This window comes from Leishmania infantum, chromosome 1 (assembly GCF_000002875.2).
Source record: "Leishmania infantum JPCM5 genome chromosome 1".
Taxonomy (NCBI): domain Eukaryota; phylum Euglenozoa; class Kinetoplastea; order Trypanosomatida; family Trypanosomatidae; genus Leishmania; species Leishmania infantum.
In genome coordinates this window covers 17501-38022 of record NC_009386.2, presented here as the reverse complement: position 1 = coordinate 38022, position 20522 = coordinate 17501, and the positions used below count along the sequence as shown (strand labels likewise).

The following is a 20522-nucleotide window of genomic DNA, read 5'->3' as shown; positions in this document are numbered from 1 at the left end:
TAACACGCAAATGAACTGAAGCAAGAACACATAACAGAAACCGGAGCCAAGGTGCATGCTTTCGCGGCGAAGCCCCCCCCCCCTCTCCCTCTCCCCCCTGTGTGTTCGTGTCTGCGGGTATGTAGTCCGGCGGAGCGGCACTCGAGAGACATGAGAAGGGCATCGGCTGCTAGCTGGATCTCTGTCACCTCCCCGCCCCATCACACACGACGGGCCTTATCTTACCCCCATCGCCCCTCCTTCCCCCTCCATTTGTCTGATCGTGTGTGCTTGCATGCGTGCGTGCGCGCCCGCTCCGACGCGCTCCGACGCACACCACTGCTGGCAATGCCACGCTGAGTCTGCGTATCGCTCCTCCACCCCCTCCCCCTTCTCCTCGCTTGAATTTCGGCTGCGCGCTTGCGATCGCGCTCTTTGCGCATCTCATGCGGCGTGCAGCGTCACGGCGCGTCGTGGATTCGCACACGTACACGCACAGACACACACACACACACACACACACACACCGTGACAGTTGCAGAGGCACGTGCGGCTCGACTCAGCGCGTCGCATAGGCTTTCCGACCACCGTCACCGTGCTTCACGCGCTCATGAAGATCACCGTTCACGTGCGAGAGAAGATCATACCGCTGCAGTGCGGCGATGGCACGCAGCAGGTGGTGTGGCTCGGTAACGCAGCCATGATACACTACGACGCTTCCTTTGGCAAGCGCTTCGGCCCGCCGGTGTCGATCCGAAAAGAGGGCGGCGTGCAGTGCGACTTTGAGGCCCGCGTGTGCGACGTGCTGGAGGATGGCCAGCACGTATTTGTGACCCTCGAGAGCGACAGGGGGCAGTAAAAGCGATGCGCATCGCGAAAAAGGGAGCGCATCGGTCAACGCATGAGGCACGCAGGCACGGAAGAGGAAGGAGGAGGGCAGAGACCGCAGACACCACCCCACGCACGGGAATAGCGCTCTGGATCCGTCGGCAATGTAGAGTTGCTTAGCGGAACGCCGATGCCCCTCTCCCTTCTCTTCCTTTCCTGCCCTTCCCACCTTTCACTCACACGCACACACACGCACCCACACGCACACACACACGCACACACACACACACACATCTCTGCACACCGATGCACACTGCTGCCTTTGCCATCCTCTCAGTTCTTCATGCTTCACCCCACCACCACCACCGACACCGCTGCTGCTGCCACTGCTGTTACTTGCGCGTTCGCCTTTTCCTCGTTTCTCCCACTTGTAAAGAGGAACAGATGACTGGAGTGTCCTCGTGCCACGCCCCAGTCTTCGTTGTTGGCGTGCGTCTGTTGTTGTGCTCGCGCACTCTCCTCTATTTCTTTGCCTTCCGTCACGAATTCTTCGTGGGCCTCTCCGTGTCTCCGTGCCGTCTGCTTTCCCTCTTCTCAACTCTCGCTGTCGATCATCATCAGGGTCGCCGTCATGGTGCTGCTGGTGTATGTCTGTGTCTGTCTCTGTGCGTGGGGGTGTGTGCCACTCAGTTTTCTCTGCACTGCCCTCGGCGGCGGCATCACACGGCTGCGTGTGTCGGTCTGTCTTGACAGTTCGCCCCGCCCCACCCCCCTCTGCTCCCTCCCCTGGCTCCTCTCGAGACCGACGGCGGCGCTGACGGATGTGGTTGCTGCCATCACATAGCAGCTGTGGGCGACTGATGCATACACACCTGAGCGTTGTGCAATCAGCTGAGCATACCGCCTCCTCCGTGACGGCGGGGGAGGCGGGGGGCACGCACCTCCATGCGTGGCATCCCAGGGTCCAGCGCCCCCCCCCCTCCACCCCCGCTCTCTCTGTGTACGGAAGCCCGGCAGCCCCCTCACCCTCTATCCCTGCCAACGCCGAACCACTTCTGGTGCTGACAGGGCTGGGCCCTTACGGCGTTGGGCGAGGTCGGCGCGACGTTGCGCCACGGATGCCGGCGGCCATGTCGTGCATGGCGCTGCGTCCGAGCCACCCGCGACAGTGAGCACAGGCTTGCACGGTCCATGCGATGGGCGGAGCGTGTCAGCGCGGCTCGAGCGTGTCGCAGCCGGCCCCTCACACTGGCCCACGGCGAGGGGTGCGGGGGCCTGAGTGTCACCGCGACGGGGAGACGCACCCATGGAGGAGGTGGGGGGAGTGGGGACCGGCAAGATGGAGGGGCGGCTGTGCGGCGATGTGTGTGTATGTGGGTGTCGTCGCGTTTGAGGCAGGAGCCGTGCTGCGATGACCGAGCCGGCGCACTGCTGCAGCGCGCGTGTGTCTTGCGCTGCTTCGCACCAGGCGATGGGAGTGGGGTGGGGTGCCTGCAGCACTCGGCGGCGGGGGGGGCAGAGCGGCCTCCACCTCTCCCCACCACTCTCATGTTCTATAGAAGAATGGCCACATCGGGTGAAACCTGCAGACGGCGCAATACGATGGAAGAGGAAATGCTTCGCACGGGCCGGTGCGTGTGTGTGCCGTGGGGGGCGGCCTCCGCGCAGGCGACGCGCGCTCTGACGCACTTCGACACCTGCTGCGTGTGGCTGTTGCTTTTCTTGTGGCGCGGAAAGAGAGATGTGCCGACGGCGTGGGCGAGGGCTGCGGCGCTTCTCTCTCTCCGTTCTCAGAGTGCCGCTCTACCACACACACGCAGTGCGGCGTGCCCGCACGCCTTGCCGCACAAGGCCGTAAAGGCCGTCTGTTTGTGAGGGAGGCGACGAGGCGTTGGACGGCGATGAAGTGCACACTATCGGCGGCGTTCGAGGAGGAACCCGCCCGCACGTGCGAGCGTCCGTATCTGGGATCGTTTCGCATGGCGAGTATCTGCGTTATGTCTGGCACAGCACGTGCGCCAGCGCCTCTAACTTTACCATGCTCTCCTGCTGCTGCTCCCTCTTTCTTGTCTCCTGCTCCGCTCCGCTGTCCACATGTGCGCCTGCACGGATAGGCTCATCTTAGACAAGCACACGCGCACAGTGATAGAGCGAGCGAGGGGCACACCTATCTTCGGATCTCCCACCCCCACCTACGCGCATACACATCGAGGGAGCCGTTGGCCCAAGGATGCCGGCAAGGGAGTCTAGCGTCTCTCGCGTGGTGAGAGCAGTGGCGCGCGGTGACGGCGACTGGGCAGATGTGCCGCCGTCACTGCGCAACGTCATCGTGATGGCACTAACGCAGTCTTCTGGTGCGCCGCTGCGCAGTGTGCAAGGCGGCGTAGGAGATGCATCGTACGCGGATGGGGCCGGGCGGGCGCCCGGGCGCGTCAACGGGGCCTCCGCGACACCGCTGCTGACGGAGGAGGCGGTGCAGAGCAGCATTGAGACTTTCGAGGATGCGGCCTGGGTGCGGGAAGAGGCAGTGCGCAGCTACGCAGAGTTCCACAACAACGTCGAGTCGCTGCACGCAACCATGCGCACGCAACTTCGGCCTGTGTGGCGGACAGCGATGCAGCTGCGCCCTGACATCCTCGCGGATGTGCGAGACGAGTGGCGCCTCCGCCGACGTGACAGCATTCCAGACGGCATCCCGATCCCTGCCGCCGCCGCGCAGCACATCGCGCTGCAGGAGACCATACTGAGTGAAGTGGAGGACACGCTGCAGGTGCTGCGCAACACGTCGGTCCGCTTCGCCGCGCATTTCTTGTCGGATGAGGAGAAGATCTCCATGGGCGCAAACCCCGCGTACCTGCGCGCGCCGGACATAGACAAGGAAGTGGTGGTGTCGCGCTCGCAGAGCACTTCCACCTCGCCACAGCGCGCGCTGCCAGCCAGTGTGATGTCAGTTTCCTCGTCTGCAGGAGCTGTGGCGAGTGCCCACATAAAGCCTTCCGCGTCTAGTGCTGCTACTGCTGCCGTCCACACAACACGTGAGGGACACAGTCGTCGCCACCAGGGCAGCCATGCGCAGCACCACCACCACCACAACGACGACGAAGCGGGACTGGTGAGCTCCAGCTCGAACCGGCACGTGCACAGTGGCAAGTCCTCCTGTGCGAGCCGGGGCGCCGGCGACGATCCGCTGTTGGAGGAGTTGCGCAAGCAGTATCAGCTGCGCATTAGGGAACTGAAGGCGCAGTGTGAGGCGGGAGCAAGCCGTCGAAGCGAGCACGGTGCATCGCGATCAGCGGCGGCGACGCCACCGCGGCGCGGTAATCGGGCACGCGTCGCAGCGTCGAGATCATCGTCTCTACCTTCGAGGGCTTCATCGGCGTCTGCGAGTGTATTGACCAGCTCCAGCTCGACAGTGTCGCGTCGCTGAGGAGGGACGTGCGCGGAAGGGGCTGGCAGTACTCGGCTTCACGGGCGCCTTCATGACACATGTCCCTTAGTCTTCTCCTCCCACGTAACGCTGCCATTCGAGGGGAAAGACCGCTTCGGCGATGTTGAGTGTGGGTGGGTGGGGTAGCCGGTTGAATGCCACGATGCGCGTGCGCCTGTCACCGTCGCTCTCCTCCGCCTCCGTCTCCTGCATTGCCTTCCGCATGCTCACTGGCTTCCTTCTGTATGTATATTTCCTGTTGTTGGCCTTCTTAGATGCGATCGTGGCGCCAGCCGTCGGCTCATCGGCACACACCGCCTACGAGCAACACCGCCACCGCCCTCAGCCGCCCTTGTATCGACACCACCGCAGCACGTGGGAGGGGGTGGTGATAGGGGGAGGACAAGAAGCGCGCGCGCACACAAACACACACAGTGAACGATCCAACGTTTGAGGACACCCGCGTCATCGTTGAACTCGCTGTCGACCGCAGCGACAGGCAGCATCGAGTGCCGTTACGTCTTCGACGGAACACGACGAGATACATGAAGAATACAGCGATGGACATCACGCTGGGCCGCGCTAGGCATACGGGACGTCTCGCGCATGTGTCAAGGACAGGCGTCGGTGACGCAGAGACACAGCATAGCGCGTGACATCTCTCCTTCCCTCGCGCTCGCCCTCGTCTCTCCTGCACACTTTATACTCTGGACCGCTGCAGCCTTGCAAGGCCGCAGACGCTACTCGTTTCGCTCGACTCATCGTGCCCACGACCGTCTTCGTCCTTGTGCTGTTGTAGGTCTGCTGCCAGCTGCCGTGGCCCCGTCCATGATGCTAACATCCTCGTACATTTCTCGCACTCCGCTCCATACTTGCCTCCCATTCCCCCCCGACTCTCTCTCGCTGTCTATCTCTCGGTGGTTCTTCTCTTCTCTTTCGTCCACTGCTGGGGCGTACGTGTGACACGACTCTGCAACCGCAGCAGCCACAGCGGCGACGCTGACTTGGGCCGCTTGCCCCCAGCCGCCCTCCTCTTCGCCGCCTCCACCCCCGCTCCTGTTGCATCCTGCACAGCGCACGCAACCGCATAGACACCATTCACTTCGCCATCCGGCCCCCTCACTCTCACCGCCCCCTCCCCTGCAGCGGAGAACGAACTTCGCGGGCCCCTTTCGGCTCACGCACTTCCTCACGCTCTCCCTAGTCTGGTGCGTTCCCTTCTCCTCGCCACCTGACACACACACACACACGCACACACACACGCACGTGCATCACCATACATCAACGCCATGCACTTCGACCCTGGACCGTGCTCACGTGACCAGAGACCTCAGCGAGAGAATCGGTACACGGTGCACTACAATATGGATGGTCGCGCTGCCCCCTCCAGCACCACGACGCTGCTACCGCTTCGCCACTACGGCCGCGCACGCGACATCAGCGCGATGCTGACAGCCCCCGTCGTGGAGTACCGCCAGCCGCAGTGGACGACGCCGCTTGGAAAGCCGCTCTGGACACTTTCTCCCATTCCCAACCCGACGACCGCGGCAACTGGTGTTGAGCGCAGAAGTGGCGGCAGCAGAAGCGGCACACCGCACGCGTACTGCATCCCCTCGTCGTGCCCGACTGCCTTCACAGCCGCCCGTACTCTATCTTATCTCAGCGGTGCGGCCGCATCCGCAGCTAGGGCCACAGAGACGACGCTGCGCTCCTCTTCCAACGTCATGCGACAGCCATTTACGTCTTCCTACATGGAGGTATCGCCTCCCTCGGCAGCAGTGGCGGCTCAGCGGGACTACGAAGCTGCAGGCAGGCGAGTGCGAGCGGAGCGGGCGGGCGGCGCTACCGCTACCGCAGGGCGGCATTCCTCCGGCAGCTCACCGCCACCACGTTCCACTACGAGTGACCAGCAGTCGCATCGCAGCCGCGACATTGCGCAGGCCCGCCCTGGCTGCACGACGTCCACGGAGCGCGTCCGCTACCGCAACGGCGTCACAAGGAAGTTGATTGACCTCTACGACGAGATAGCAGAGTTGTACGACTGCCGCGAGAACATGAGGAACCAGGTGACGCAGGCGATGCGCACCGACCCTCGCTACTGTAAGGAGAGGCACGGCGAGGTCCGACTCGCCTGCGAGCCCACACCCCAGCAGCAGTCCGCTGTAGAGTCGGTCGAAGACGCGCTTGAGGTCTTGCACGACGCCGTGCACGAGCTGGTCGCGGCCTATCTCACACCGGAGGAGAAGCGCCACCTCGGCATCGACACGCACCTCTTCCAGACCAGCACGGAAAAGGCAAATACCTACCAGTACGCGCCACCCCCGTCGAAGCCGCAGTCTTCGTCGAGCAGTGCCGCACGAAGGGCCCGTCGAAAGACGTCCACGGCGACGACGTCTCCACTGCCGTCCACTCGCCCCCGTGAGGTGCGCAAGGAGCAGGAGGAGGGTGAGGCTGATGAAAATACAGCAGCCACCTCGCCGACGCCGGCAGCTCCAACTCTCACCGCCCCTGCCGACACGCCGGCTCCACAGCAGCAGCCGTTGGCTACTACGACGACCAACAACAATATCAGCAACAACGTCTGGGACTTGTCGGCGCCAGCGGCATCAGCTGCCTTCAGCTCGGCCGCCATCCCTCTCCCAGCATTCCCCGTCAAGCTAGCACAGCAGTCTGTGGTTGAACTCTCCCAGCTGGCGGACCCGCCACAGCCGGTGACGTCGTCGTCGCAGCCTCTCTGCTCCTCCATTGTGCATGTCGCAGCGCCGGAGAAGCACGAAGACGGCTCTGATACCGCAGTTGAGCAGAAACCTGCCACGGCTTCCCACACAGAAGACGCAGAGATTGCGGAAGGGACCCCGGAGCGCGTCTTGGCGTCGGCCGTGCCCGCATCGACACCGAGTATCACGTGGCCCACGGACACGGGGGCGGGGTCAACACCGCATCCACCGACCGGGTCGCAGCCCCCGCTTGCAACTGACCAGCTTGTGAAGGTGCCAGTTAGCAGCCCCGATGCGCAGATTCCGATCGCCAAGACGCCGCCGGCAGTACCCCCGGGACCCACGTCGGTGCGGGCGCAGGCGCGGGAACCCGCACTGACTTCCACCAACCCTACGCAACCGCCGCCGCACCCACCCAGCCAAGCTGCCTTCGCGACGAGCTGCAACGACGCCTCTGCTGCCAAGGCCTCTGAGCCGCAAGCACAGAGAGCGGTCTCGAGGTTCAAGCGCCTCCTGATCGACTCCGACAGTGACAGCAGCTGGTGACTCGACTTGGTAGAGCACTGCAGCTAGCGGTGGTGGTGATGCTCGAGGGCACCGGAGGAGGAGGCTGGGTAGAGGGTCCGAAAGGAAGGAAAGCCGATGGCCACTGCGCATGTGTGTGTGCGTGTTTTCGTGTGTGCAGAAGTGGCAATGTAAGGCGCCGTGGCTGATGTGATGAGTGGCTCGAAGTGTTCGCTCAAACTACTCTCCCGAAGGTGCTCCACCACGTCCGACCCCACGCCACCCGCAGGTGCACCTGGCGCACACGCCACCCCTTCTCTCCTTCCACACACGCACACTCCGGAGTTCGGTGCGCGCACCTTATGTTCCGTTTTGCTTCTTATTTCTGCGAGAATCCCTGCGAAGCGTCCTCACAACGCCCCCTCCCCCCCTCCACACACCCACCCACACGGCAACCAAGGGATCGCCACGAAGAGAAGAGCGCGCCTCTCGCGCGTACCCCCTCCTCCCCCTCCCGTTCCACCGCCGCTAGTCCTTCACGCCGCTGCTACAGACGCTGCCACTGCTGCTGAGAAGGTGTGGGTGGCGACCATGGAGAAAGTTGCGGGAAGTGGATGTAGAGTGGCGCAGTGGGGAGCAGGAGGATCGTAGAGCGTTACGCGACTCTCGTTCTCTGCATCTCCCTTCCGTTGCTCTGCGACTGCCTACCACGCCGTGGCGACTTCCATTGGCGGGCTGGTGCGCGAGTAGGCGCACGCTCGCGGCAGGCACACGGATGTGCAGGCGCTCCCCGAGCACGTGTGCGATCCGCTCATTTTTTGTTTGCCTTTCCTTCGCCTCCCCTCATGTGCTGCCCTCCCTCGCCCCTCCTTCCTGGCCGTTGACGTGGCGCTCTCGCCTGTGCACACGCGCCCTCGACAACATGCACCAACCAACACAATGGACACACAAGCTTTCCCACGCACACCACCGCTGTGTAAAGCACTGGAGCTGTCAGCACCCCCACACACTCGAGGGCCGTTTTCACCACACGCACACACAAAAAGAAGGAAACACGTGGCGCTGGAGCCGCATCGTAGGCCGGTGGCGCAGTGGCGGCACGCACGCACGCACGCAAGATCCTCCGTTGCTCCTGCGCCTGCATCAGCTCTCGCGTCTTTCCTTCCTCTGCCCCCCTTCTCTCTTTCTGCTGTGCTCTGCGGGCCGTTGTCTTGCACGTCACGCTTGGCTGTGCAGAAGGTGCGCATGCTGCCGTTTTCTTACCGAGTGCTCATGCGCGGCGTATCGGCGGTGGCCGGTGCGTCGTCCGTGGCTCTGCAGCATCGCGCGCTGGCGGGGACGACGCGCTCGTTCAGCAGCAGCAGCCTGGTGTGGTTGGCGCCAGCCGCGCCGACAACGCAGACGCCGCCGGCGATGGGCGGCGATACGGACGCTGAGGAGACGCACCCTGATTTTCAGCCCCGCATGGTATCCAGCGACCTCGCGCAGGACGAGATCGCCATGATCAAGAAGGATATAGACGACACAATCCGCGATGAGGACATTGTCGTGTTCATCAAGGGCGTTCCGGAGGCGCCAATGTGCGCCTTCTCGAAGCGCATGATTGACGTGATGGAGGCGCTTGGGGTGGAGTACACCTCATTCGACGTGCTCGCTCACCCGGTGGTGCGCAGCTACGTGAAGGAGGTGAGCGAGTGGCCGACGATCCCGCAGTTGTTTGTGAAGGGTGAGTTTGCCGGCGGCGTCGACATCATCCTGAAGATGGCGGAGGGCGGCGACTTGCAGATGCTGCTGGATCAGAAGGGCATCAAGCATCGTGATACCAAACCGTAGCGGTCGGGTGTGCCTCTTTCCTCGCTGCTTTCGGGGCACGTACTCTCCACGTGGGTGCTTCTGTCAGCTGGCTCGCAGGTAGTGTGGTGTTTGTGTGTGTACGACACTCCCCCCGAAGCGGGTTTAAGGCGGACGTGTGAGCTTCTGTTCGAATTTTGCTGTCTTGCATGGTGACACGTGCGTGTGCGCGGGCATGTTTGATTGTGCAGGGTGCGCTCATCTCCCTGAGCGAGTTGAGGCCACACATGCCTTAAGAATTGCTTGATCTTTACAGCCGATCAGGCATGCATACAGCAACGCAGACGGCCGTACACGCACGCGTGGGCTCATCCTTTGTCTCTACGTGGTGCGCCGCGTAGCGCAGGACGGATCGGCATTTACGTGTTCCGTCTTTGCTGCACCTCATCAACGCGCAGTCCCTCGCTCTCCTTTCGCCTTTTCTCGCGCGACTCCACGTTGGACAACATGCCCAACGGCCTGCGAGAGGGGCAAGGAGGGGGGAGGGAGGGATCTGCGTTGGCGGCGACGTGAAGTCACTCACGTTGATCTTGCTAGTTTCGCTTCTCTGCTCATGCGCCCCTCTTTGGCTGCCTCGCGACTCTCCGCTGTTCTTTTCCGTCGCCGCCTTCACCTCCTCTCTCTGTCTCTCTGCGCGTGTGCCTGTGTGTCCAGGACTCCAATCTCAGCCTCTCCTCCCCTCCGCCACCCACGACCGCGTGCACAGTGCTGCGCACCTCTGCGTAGACGTGCTCTGCAGCGGACACTGGCTCCATCGGGCTACCTGCGGGTTGACAGGGAGGCGACTTTAAAAGGAAGCCTTGTGCGTGCGTCTGTGCCTGCCCGAGGGCCGTGTGCCGTGATCAGAGACTCCTCCCTCTCCCCCCACCGTCACCGCCCGGCGATACTCGACTCGCCAACACGGCTGCAGCACAGGACATCGTCACCCTTCCTCCCTTCTTCCCACATACGTCGGCACGAAAGCTCAACTGCTCACGCACCATCGCCTTCCATGAGGGCTTCCGCTCGGATTCGTGCTGCCGTCGCAGCAGCGACACCATCACCGTCGAAAGCACGCCTCACAACTAACATTGTCGGCGGCATGGGCAACCAGCTTTTCCTCGTTGCAAATCTGTTAGCCACTGCGCACCGGACTGGCATCCCAGCCTACCTGGAGGCGGCGCCGTTCAGCAGCAGCGCCGAGGGCCCACGTCCCACCTACTGGGACACACTTTTTCGCGACCTCGGTCGTCACGGCGTACAGATGTGTGCGTCCTCGCCGCCGCTGCCTGTCGTGACGGTGCCCGAGACGCGACCCGTGCGGAAGGTGCGACTCGATGCGCAGCGGCCCTGCGCCTTCCACATGATCGGCTTCTTCCAAAGCGATGCCTTCTTCGACGACCACCCGATCATGTCCTCCGTCATCCCGCGGGAGCTGTGGGACTCGGCCCGCGAGCACCTGGCCACCTACTACGGCGGCGGGTCGTGCCACACTGTCGCCCTGCACGTGCGGCGTGGCGACTACACACGTTTTACCGACATCTTCGAGCAGCTCGACGTCGTCGAGTACTACGATGTGGCAGTGCGGCAGCTGCTTGGTGGCCTGCTCTTGCAGCCGCCTTCGCTGCTGCGGCCGCAGCAGTCATCGGTGGACTCGGCCCAAGCGCCGACTGCAGGCACACCGCCGCTGCTGCCGCTTCACTTGCTTGTCTTCTGCGACGAGGAGCGCTTTGGGCGCACCGTTGTGGGGTACTTCCGCACCAAGTACAAGGGTGCCGTGATGGTCAGCCTCGTGTGCGCCGCGACGGAGGCAAGCGCGATATGGGCGAGGCCAACCGCGTCGTCGCCGTCAGTGCCGATAATGCCGCGTGATGTACTGGAGTTGCTGATGATGTCGCAGTGCAACGACGTCGTGATGGCAAACTCGACCTTCTCGTGGTGGGGCGCCTACCTGAACCGCGTCTCACTGCGCCGTGTCATCGCACCGTCCCGGTGGTTCGTGAAGGATCCGTACCCGGCGTCAAATCACCTCTACTGCCCTGGATGGATACTCATCTGATCGAAGTGAACCGAGGGAGGGTGGTGGTGGAGGCACGGAGAGTCGGTGCACGGATGAGGCATCTCTCTTTCCTCGTTGCCATCCTCACGGTACCGCTCGCCAGATGGGAGAGGCCAGCGGCAGGATACAACCTGCGCGTTTTGCTTGCTCGTCTCTTGTCTGGGTGTCTCTCATGGAAGTGGCATCCAGCCGAGGATGTGCGTCGTCTTTATCCTCTTCTGCCCACCGGAAGAGGGAGCTCAGCTGCGTCATGAACCCCCTCAGCAGCAGCGGCAGCGCCGTATCACAGACAAGGGCAAAACGGTACCGCACGGCTGAAGAGCAGCGCACCCATCCACGCACACGCGCTTCCTTCAAACACCTGTGTGCGCACACGCATGCCGAGAGGAGGCGAGCGTGGCTGTGACTGTCGGACCATAACCGACACACACACACACACACACACACACACACTGAGAGAGCAAGAGAGCTAGACGCGTTGGGGCACGCGCTTTCCTTGAGCCGACGCCGTCCCCGTCCACCCTCAAAACCATCGGCCTCTCTCTATTTCTGTGAAGGTGCGTGTGCTTTCTTTATCCTCCCGTCGTTACCCACAACCGCTCCCCTTCTCTTCGGACTCCGCACAACACACTCCGGCACACGTAGAGACTTTCTTCAGGGAGGCACACGTATAACCGCCACTCCCCATCACCTTGATGCCCTCCATCGCCGCCCTCGCGCGCACGCTGCACGGCGGCACCAACGTGTACAGGTCCCGCCTAGACTGCCTCAAGGTACTGCACGCCGTGGAACAGCCGCCGCCGCCGTGGTGGACGCCAGACTGCTCCGACTTTGTTCGCCAGGCAGAGTCGCTGAGCACGTCGGCGAGTTCCACTGCTGCCCGCAAAAACCCTGTCGTCGTTGTGGAGGGTTTGGATGGCACTGGAAAGACACTCGTCACGCGCACGCTGGCGGAGAAGCTGTCGGGGGTGGCAATAAGCACACCGCCGCCGCAGTTTGCCGAAATCCGGAGCACCTTCCGAGGCCAGGAGGAGGCCGTGGCGAGAGCCTTCTACTCCGCTGCCAACTACATCGCGGCCGCAAGCATCCTGGCAGCGTCGCAGTCGTCAGTGGTCGTGGTCGACAGGTGGTGGTGCTCCACATGCGCTATGGCGCTGGCGAACGGTTGCTGCTATGACAGTTTGCCGCCCAGCGGCGATGCGGTGTACCGCTGGCCAGAAGACTTGCCAGCGCCGGATGCCGGGTTTTTGCTGTGCGTCGATGAGGCGGTGCGGGTGGCGCGTATCCGCAGGCGTGCTCCTGAGGACGCAGAGGAGCGGCGCCTCTCTTCGCACAGTGAGATGCGCCGCGTCGCGATGGAGGCGTACCGCCGCACCAATATGCTGACAGAGGTAGCCGCGCCGTCGTATCGCGTTGCTGTGAACTCCATCTTGCGACTCCTGTCTGAGAGCGGTGTGGCGCATGGTGCCGCGCCCTTTGCGCAGGCGGAGCTCGATAGCATCGAGCCGTTTTAGGAGCCCGTTCCTGAGGCTGAGGAGAGGGGTGCGGGCTTGGTGTTTGCTCTTCCGCGTGTCCGTTTTCGCTGCCGCACACTGCGAGGTGGAGGCCGCTCTGCACCCCCCCGCCGCCGAGTGCTGCAGGCACCCCACCCCACTCTCATCGCCTGGTGCGAAGCAGCGCAAGACACACGCGCGCTGCAGCAGTGCGCCGGCTCGGTCGTCGCAGCACGGCTCCTGCCTCAAACGCGACGACACCCACATACACACACATCGCCACACAGCCGCCCCTCCATCATGCCGGTCCCCACTCCCCCCACCTCCTCCCTGGGTGCGTCTCCCCGTCGCGGTGACACTCAGGCCCCCGCACCCCTCGCCGTGGGCCAGTGTGAGGGGCCGGCTGCGACACGCTCGAGCCGCGCTGACACGCTCCGCCCATCGCATGGACCGTGCAAGCCTGTGCTCACTGTCGCGGGTGGCTCGGACGCAGCGCCATGCACGACATGGCCGCCGGCATCCGTGGCGCTACGTCGCGCCGACCTCGCCCAACGCCGTAAGGGCCCAGCCCTGTCAGCACCAGAAGTGGTTCGGCGTTGGCAGGGATAGAGGGTGAGGGGGCTGCCGGGCTTCCGTACACAGAGAGAGCGGGGGTGGAGGGGGGGGGCGCTGGACCCTGGGATGCCACGCATGGAGGTGCGTGCCCCCCGCCTCCCCCGCCTCCCCCGCCATCACGGGGAGGTGAAAGGGCGAGAGGTAACCATGTGAGGAGGAACACTACGCCGCGGTTGTGCCCTGTGCGTGTGTGTCCACGTTGTCTTTCTCGTTATGCGAGGACGACGTGACGGTGCTTCCCAATTCCATGCTCCTCACAGCATCGCCTGTAGCTGCTCGCGTTCTTTGGCTTTCGCTCTCCCTCGGCGGATCGGACGACGCCCCTGCCGGCACCTGCTGCTGTGCAAGCAGCAAGGCGGACTTTGACCCCTCCTTTATCGGCCGCCCCCTCCCCGCGTCTTCCACACAACTTCCATTGCAGAGGCATCACAGAGTCTGACGTAAGGTAGATGTGAACGACAGCGTGCACAAGAAGAGAGAAGAGTAATACAAACGGCGGCGTCACGGCTTTGCGTGACTCGCGGTATGCTCGCGCTCACCAGCGAGAGAGAGAGGGAGCGACCGCCCCTCCGCCGGCAGCCCGTTGCTCTCATGGCAGACGCAGACCACTTCTTGCCCGTTGACGCCTCCGTGATGACTACGACTCTACAGCACCGCCCCTGCTACTCTTCTACACGCCCGCAACCCTGCGGGCGAATGCCACGACGAACCTCTACGGCTCTTCTTCTGCCTCATCTCGTCGCGCCACTGCACACACGCACACACACACACACACACACACACACATTTGTGCGACTTGCACTTCGCCTCTCGCCTCACGAGTCTGCCAGCCGTACGTTGCTCTTGTCGTCTGGCTTAGCAAGCTCCTGGCCCCGCTGTGCTCGCGCGTCCGTGGCGTTGCGGACTGTCGGTTCTCCTGCTTCTTTATCGCCCTTCACCTTGCGCGTCACACCCTCTTATCAATGCCCGACGCCTCCTCTACCGCGGTGGTAGCCGCCCCTCCTTCCAAAGAGAGGTTGGGTAGCAGCGGAGGCGTGCTGCTACCGCTTGCCGTGGCCGGAGCTGGTCTGCTGTGCCTATGGAAGGCCTTCCAAATTTGCTCCGTTCCCGTTCACCCGCGTTGCGTGACCGTCGTCTACGACACGCGCCGCAAGACGGTCTTGTGCACCTCGGCGGATTGCGAGATGCGCCGGGGCTCACTGCCGCGGGTGTCTCACTTCAACGCGTCACTGTACTTCGGGTCCGCGCTGATGTACTGGAGCCGGACGCGGCTGCTGGTGCCGCCGTCGTCCTTCTTCGGCGTCTTCACGCTTCCGCGCAGCGTCCTCGAGGAGCCGGGCGAGCCCGTGAACTGTGCCGTGGAGGAGGTGGCCGTGCGCGACGGGTCCGTGAACATGATGGTGACTGTCTTCTACACCATCCCCTTCGACCAGGTGGAGCGCTACCTTGCCGCCGTCGGCCCTGAGCCACCGAACGAAGTAATCGGCAAGGCGGTCGCCTACGTTGCACGCGTGCGGTGCGCAGAGCAGTCGGCCGGTATCTTGCTCAGCAAGACCCGCCGCGAAGCGTTCATGGGTCCGTACAAGGACCACCTTACCTCGAAGCTCATGTCGGAGGCGGCGGTGCTGGTGAGGGACGTGGCTGTGGAGAGTGTGGTGCTGCTCGAGGGGGGCTAGCAATGGCGCCAGTGCATTGCCTGCGTTGTTCCACCCTCACCCTGCCGTCGCCTTTTCCTTCCTCGACTCCTCACGTTGATGCCTGCGCAGCATCATCACAACTCTCGCTCTGCCGGAGCGTGCACACACATGTCTGCGCTTCTTTGATGGTTTCGAGGTGGACCTAGTGGCCGCTGAGCCCTTTTTTCTCCTGTAATATCTGGGATGCCTTCCTGCCGAGAGCGCCTGCACACTGGTGCACACGCATAGACACAGCCACGCGCATGACTCTCTCCCCTTCCCGTTCGAGTTCCCTGTAGTAAGTAACGGCGGTGTTGTGCTCACCGGCAACGCGGAGAGCCCCCTTCCGCACTCGCGCTCGAATTTCGCTCTGTGGTTCATTACTGCAACCACAAGAGAGAGGCGCGCGCGGCTTCGCGTGTCCCCCGACCCCTTCTTCCCCTCCGCCCTTCTGCCCCACGCCTACCCGCCAACCTTGTCCGCTTTCTTTTCTCCCCTCGTCCGCCAGTGCACCATCAGGGCCCTCGCCCTCACCCTCCCCTCTCACCATCACCGTCACCGTCGCCGTCACCACGGGTTGCATATCAGTCTTGCTGTGTTTTACGTTGCTCGTTTTTATTTTATTTGCACAGGCATCCGTCGCGCTGTGCTACGTATACTGATACCCACACACAGCTCTCTTCCTTCGTACTCCACAGAGGCAGACACACGCACACGTACGCCTGTGCACGTGTGCCCGTGGGTGTGCCGTAGTTATGCCTTCCACTTCTTCCCTCTCCTTCCGCCTCTCCTAACCCATTACACGCTTCCCTCCGTCCCCCATCCCAACGGTTGCTCGCATGTCCTCTGCCGAGTTTGTGCGCAACGTGGATGCGCGCACAACCATCTATCGCTGGGAAGCTGCGGGGCTGGACGAGTTGAACCGCCAGAACAAGCTTTCCTCCCTCCCCTTCTGGATCCCGAATTCTGCGACGCGACACCATCAGTTCAGGGTCGTGCTGCTGCGCGGGTTGGTGCAGACTGCGACCCCCGCCAGTGACCCTTTTGGGGTACTCGTCGAGCTTATCGCGCCTCCACCACCCCCGGTGGGGACGGCGAACGTGTCGGCAGCATCGGCCGCAGTGCCGTCTTCCTCGTCCTCCGGCGACTTCCCAGGCGGCTGCTCCGTGACGTGCGAGGTGCTCCCCATTGACTCGGTTACTCCAACGGCGGCAGAGGAAAAACAGCGTGGACGCGACGACGGGATCGATGCGGCGCAGAGAAAGGCGATCACGTCCACCAAGGTGGCAGTACTGGACGCGAACAACGCGCAGGTGAGCTTCCCGGACTTCATTTCGGCAGACGTGCTACACGACACGCGCTACGTCAGGGGATCACCGAAGTCCTTCACGCTGCAAATCACTATCGAGACGGGCATCAGCGTTCCACTGCACCAGGCCGCCACGACCGCCCTCGCGTTCTTCTCCTCCCTGACGACGTCGATGGGCCACTTGCTTGGCAATACCGCGCAGCTTGGCCACGGCGGGCGCGAGAGCATCCGCAGCGCTCTTCTCGCGCCCGCCGCGCTTTGGAACGGCACCGCGTCCTCGCCGCCTGCGACGGCGCCAACGAAGGCGGCTGCTTCGACGGCGGCTGCTCTGCCGCCGTGGGAGCAGCCGCCAGAGGAGTGGCGTGACCGCGCCGCTGAGTGGCACTCTCTTGTGAGAGAGCGGTTGCCCCGGCTGGGCGGTACGTATCGACATGGGGTGGAGAAGACTCTCTCGCCGGACGAGGTGGGGCTGCTGGCGGAGGTCGGCCTTGTGGAGGCGGACTTGTGGGCGCTTCACAGCCTGTTCGACTTTGACCGCGATGTCCAGGAGGGCCTTCTCGCCTCTGCCGAGGTGCGGGCGCATCGCTATCGCCTGGTTCCGGCCCGCCTCAAGGAGGAGACCTTCTGGGCCAACTACTTCTGGAAGGTGCACTGCGTCGGCCAGTGCGTGACGGAGCGGCAGGTGGCAACGGTGCTTGTGGCACTGTGCATGCCTTCACGGTCTGTTCACGCAAACCTCTCCACCCCTGTAGAGGTGCCGCGGCACATCCTCGATGGCGAGGAGGCCGCCGCTGTCGTGGAGGACTTCGTCAAGCGCGGCGAGGCGGCCGAGCCGTGGTGCACCGTGGCAGCAGAGACGGCGCGCCACTGCAGAAACGTGCTAGATACTGCGTCGCAACGTGCCGACGTCGCACCCAACACACGCAAGCAGGTCGAGTCGACCCTCTCCAGCTTGGAGAAGGTGCTGCTGTGGTACGGCAATGCGCTAGAGGGGCCCACAGATCCACCCGCTCTGTCCGTCGGCGCCGATGCGGGTGCCGCCGCCGCCGCTGCTGCTTCATCGGCACCACTACAGATGGAGGAGACGCAGACCCCGCCGAGGGAGCAGCAGCAGCGAGAACCGTCTCCCACAGCTTCCCCGGCCGCCACCGTTCCCTCTGCTGTGGAGACGGCCACACCGTTGCCCCGCGACGGCACCAGCGGCGGCTTGCGGAGCGTCAGCCAAGTCGCATTTGTGAAGATGCCCTGGGAAGAGGAGGACGATGTGTAGGAGCGGACGATGTGAGTAGGCCGATGTAACAAGAGCATCAAGCGAGCCGGGGAGAAGGAGCGATGTAGGGCGGTGAGGTGAGGTGAGGTGTTAGCGACTGCATCACTGCGTGCTGTTGCCGCATTCAAGCATTGACTTTTCGATCTGCGCATGTGCACGTTGCACTGTCGACGCGATGATTTTTTTTTCTCTCAACGCCCCACACGCAGCGCCTCCCCCCCCCCCCCCGCACTTCTCCTGGCACCACCGCCATCAACTCGACCTCCGCACGTCACCTGCCGTCTTCGCACGCTCCTACTCGCCTTGGGGAGGGGGGGGGGAGTATATCGCCTTTTTGGAACACCCGCGGATAGGCTCACGTGTATAAGGGGACGTGTACACGCACGTCGCAGTGCACGACCGCACCTGTCCGTGTGTGCGTGCGCCACCCCCATGCACCGCGTGCGTCTACCTCCTCGCCTCTTCTACGTCATGTCGGCTTCTCTCTTTGTCGTGTGTGTTGTCGCGTTGGGCGTGCGTGCTGCTGTGCTTATTACTTCAGTCCTCGGCTCTTCTCTCCCTTTCGCTGTATCACGCAGGCGAAAGCTCCCCCCCCTCCCTCCCCCAACCCATACGACGGCGCGCACCGAGAGGACCTCTCGCGCCATCTCCCTTTCTCCTGGTGCTCGTGTGCACGCGTTTCTCGCACGTGACGGAGGGGTCTCTGCTATGCGCCCCTCTCATCCTGCGCGGACATCTTCTCCCCTTCCCTCCGCCGACTCGCTTGCGCTCGCGCCTGCTCACTGTCGAACGCGCCGCATCGTGCACGGCGCTCGCTCTGAATTCGCGTCTCTGTATTCACCCTCTTGTGTCCTCTCTCCAGCCCCTCCTTTCCCTTTCTCCGCTCAGTAGAGCGCTTATTCGCTTTCGGTACTCGCAGCACACCGTCGAGAGGGGCGCGCGTGCGTGTCGTGGGACAGTTCTCTGTTCTCGCTGTAAATTGCCTTTCCGCCTGGAGGCGGTGGCCAAGTCGTCCGCCCTCCTCCACCCGCCACGCCTTTTATCGAGGTAGCGCACATACTCGTGGAGCACACATAAGGAAACGCAGAAGCATGCGCCGGCTGCCGCTCTTGTGCAGACGCACCAGTGGCTGCTGCGGCGCCACTGCTAGCGGCAGCGGCAGCAGCAGTGCCGCTGCCCTCGCCGCCGTGGCAGCGCCATTGGTGTTGATGTTGGCCGCGCGCGGCATTGCGACCAACGGCCGTGTCACGAACGAGGACCGCCGCTGGTGGCTGGTGCACCTCGAGTGCGCGCCGGATGTGACGCCCGGCACGTTTGTCTCGTGGCTCGACTGTTGTGGCACCCACACCACCAAGAAGTTGATCGAGCGCAACATTTGGACCATCGAGCAGGTAGCGGAGCTCGACTCGGACCGCGTCGACGAGCTCAAGTACAAGGAAGGCTGCCTGAAGATGGACGTTGTCTGGGAGCACGCGCGCACCATAATCACTCCGCTAAAGCAGCGCGAGGTTAGCGGCGGTGTTGAGTCGCAGCTGCAGAGTCGCATTCTGGAGCTGCGCAAGAAGCGTGAGCTGGAGCGGCAGCGCGAGTCGCTTGTGAAGGAGCGGGCGACGGTGAGCGACAAGCGCGAGGAGACGCTGCGAAAGCTACGCGAGAGCATTGCAGCCAAGAAAGCGGCGCTGCGTAAGAAGCTGGACGAGAAGCATGGGGAGGCTGCACCAGCGGCTGCGGAGAGCGCGTCGACGGAGGCGCATAGGGGAACCGCGGAGGCAGCTGTGGAGGATGAAGCTGTAGGCAATATTGTGGATCGAATGAGTGGTGGGAAACCACCTCGTGCCTAAGCTGGAGTGCGTGTGTGCCTGTTTCCGTGTGCGGACATCGGGTCCACGTGCGTTGCTCTCTGAGAGGTGCTGTGACGGGGGTGCTCATCAAGGGGAGAGAAAGAGCGACGAAGAGAGGCCGCGCGCGGGGAAAAGGCCAGCAGAGGCTGAGAGGTGCGACGGCGCCAGCGAATTCGCAACAGGGAGCGGGAATGGGCGAGGGAAGAGTGCGCGAAGTCTGGGAAAGTGCTTAGCTCATAAACTGACGTACCCGAACCCCTTCTCCTCCTTCCCTGGTCGACCTTCTCTGAGGACGGCTCCTCTGCTGTTTATGTCCCTCGTCTCCTCTACTGCTCACTCGTGGCAGCGCCACCCCACCAAACCACCATGACAGTACTCTCTGAGCTGGACAGGTGGGGAGCTCGTTGACAGTAACCGACGTTGATGTGACTCTCACAGAAAAGCAAAGGGAACACAGATAAATCGGCAAGGGGGAGGAAGCGCACAACCGACCACCGCGGCGATGACGCGACCGGCCCGACAAGCTCAGAAAAGTGCGAAGGTGTGGGCAGGGGGGAGAGGGGTAGATACTGAAGACGACGTGCCTTGGACGAGCGGGATGGGGGAAGCCGCTGCAGCATGAGGAGAGGCGTATGTGTGTGTATGCAGCACCCACATACACACAAACGCCTCCTTTACGCTTCGCCTTTTTCCCTTTGTTGCCCTCGTGCGCATCCCACACACCACTCGTCCGCCTCCGACCGACACCCCGCCCCTGGGCCACGACATTCACTATCAGCACGCGTTGCTCCCCCCTCCCCCAAAGACTCTCGCTCACCTCCCAACAAGAACGGAAACGAGCGCTGCAGTTCTCATGCGCATTTTGTTTTGAAGGTGTGCACTACTTTTACCTTCCCTATTCTCCTCCCTCCTTCCCTCCCTCCCGCTCACTCCCTCACTCACATCCTCGACTCCGTCTTCCTCCCCCCGGTTTT

General features: G+C 63.2%; 9 protein-coding genes across 9 annotated transcripts; all 9 read left to right on the top strand.

The window, feature by feature from the left end:
- Window positions 1-589: 589 nt before the first annotated feature.
- LINJ_01_0140 (conserved hypothetical protein) lies at window positions 590-838 on the top strand (the record flags this gene model as incomplete). The annotated part of the gene is made up of 1 exon (XM_001462590.1): window positions 590-838. The coding sequence occupies one exon, from the start codon at window positions 590-592 to the stop codon at window positions 836-838; it is 249 nt and encodes an 82-aa protein (XP_001462627.1).
- Window positions 839-3139: 2301 nt separating this feature from the next.
- On the top strand, window positions 3140-4234 carry LINJ_01_0130 (conserved hypothetical protein; the record flags this gene model as incomplete). Its single annotated transcript, XM_001462589.1, has 1 exon — window positions 3140-4234. One exon carries the CDS (start codon window positions 3140-3142, stop codon window positions 4232-4234), a length of 1095 nt encoding a protein of 364 aa, XP_001462626.1.
- Window positions 4235-5523: 1289 nt separating this feature from the next.
- Window positions 5524-7497, top strand: LINJ_01_0120 (conserved hypothetical protein; the record flags this gene model as incomplete). The annotated part of the gene is made up of 1 exon (XM_001462588.1): window positions 5524-7497. The coding sequence occupies one exon, from the start codon at window positions 5524-5526 to the stop codon at window positions 7495-7497; it is 1974 nt and encodes a 657-aa protein (XP_001462625.1).
- A 1203-nt stretch (window positions 7498-8700) lies between these two features.
- Window positions 8701-9288, top strand: LINJ_01_0110 (glutaredoxin-like protein; the record flags this gene model as incomplete). The annotated part of the gene is made up of 1 exon (XM_001462587.1): window positions 8701-9288. The coding sequence occupies one exon, from the start codon at window positions 8701-8703 to the stop codon at window positions 9286-9288; it is 588 nt and encodes a 195-aa protein (XP_001462624.1).
- Window positions 9289-10387: 1099 nt separating this feature from the next.
- On the top strand, window positions 10388-11344 carry LINJ_01_0100 (conserved hypothetical protein; the record flags this gene model as incomplete). Its single annotated transcript, XM_001462586.1, has 1 exon — window positions 10388-11344. The coding sequence occupies one exon, from the start codon at window positions 10388-10390 to the stop codon at window positions 11342-11344; it is 957 nt and encodes a 318-aa protein (XP_001462623.1).
- Window positions 11345-12039: 695 nt separating this feature from the next.
- On the top strand, window positions 12040-12858 carry LINJ_01_0090 (conserved hypothetical protein; the record flags this gene model as incomplete). Its single annotated transcript, XM_001462585.1, has 1 exon — window positions 12040-12858. The coding sequence occupies one exon, from the start codon at window positions 12040-12042 to the stop codon at window positions 12856-12858; it is 819 nt and encodes a 272-aa protein (XP_001462622.1).
- Window positions 12859-14414: 1556 nt separating this feature from the next.
- LINJ_01_0080 (conserved hypothetical protein) lies at window positions 14415-15128 on the top strand (the record flags this gene model as incomplete). The annotated part of the gene is made up of 1 exon (XM_001462584.1): window positions 14415-15128. One exon carries the CDS (start codon window positions 14415-14417, stop codon window positions 15126-15128), a length of 714 nt encoding a protein of 237 aa, XP_001462621.1.
- Window positions 15129-15967: 839 nt separating this feature from the next.
- LINJ_01_0070 (conserved hypothetical protein) lies at window positions 15968-17707 on the top strand (the record flags this gene model as incomplete). Its single annotated transcript, XM_001462583.1, has 1 exon — window positions 15968-17707. One exon carries the CDS (start codon window positions 15968-15970, stop codon window positions 17705-17707), a length of 1740 nt encoding a protein of 579 aa, XP_001462620.1.
- Window positions 17708-18798: 1091 nt separating this feature from the next.
- LINJ_01_0060 (conserved hypothetical protein) lies at window positions 18799-19548 on the top strand (the record flags this gene model as incomplete). Its single annotated transcript, XM_001462582.1, has 1 exon — window positions 18799-19548. One exon carries the CDS (start codon window positions 18799-18801, stop codon window positions 19546-19548), a length of 750 nt encoding a protein of 249 aa, XP_001462619.1.
- Between the last annotated feature and the right edge of the window lie 974 nt (window positions 19549-20522).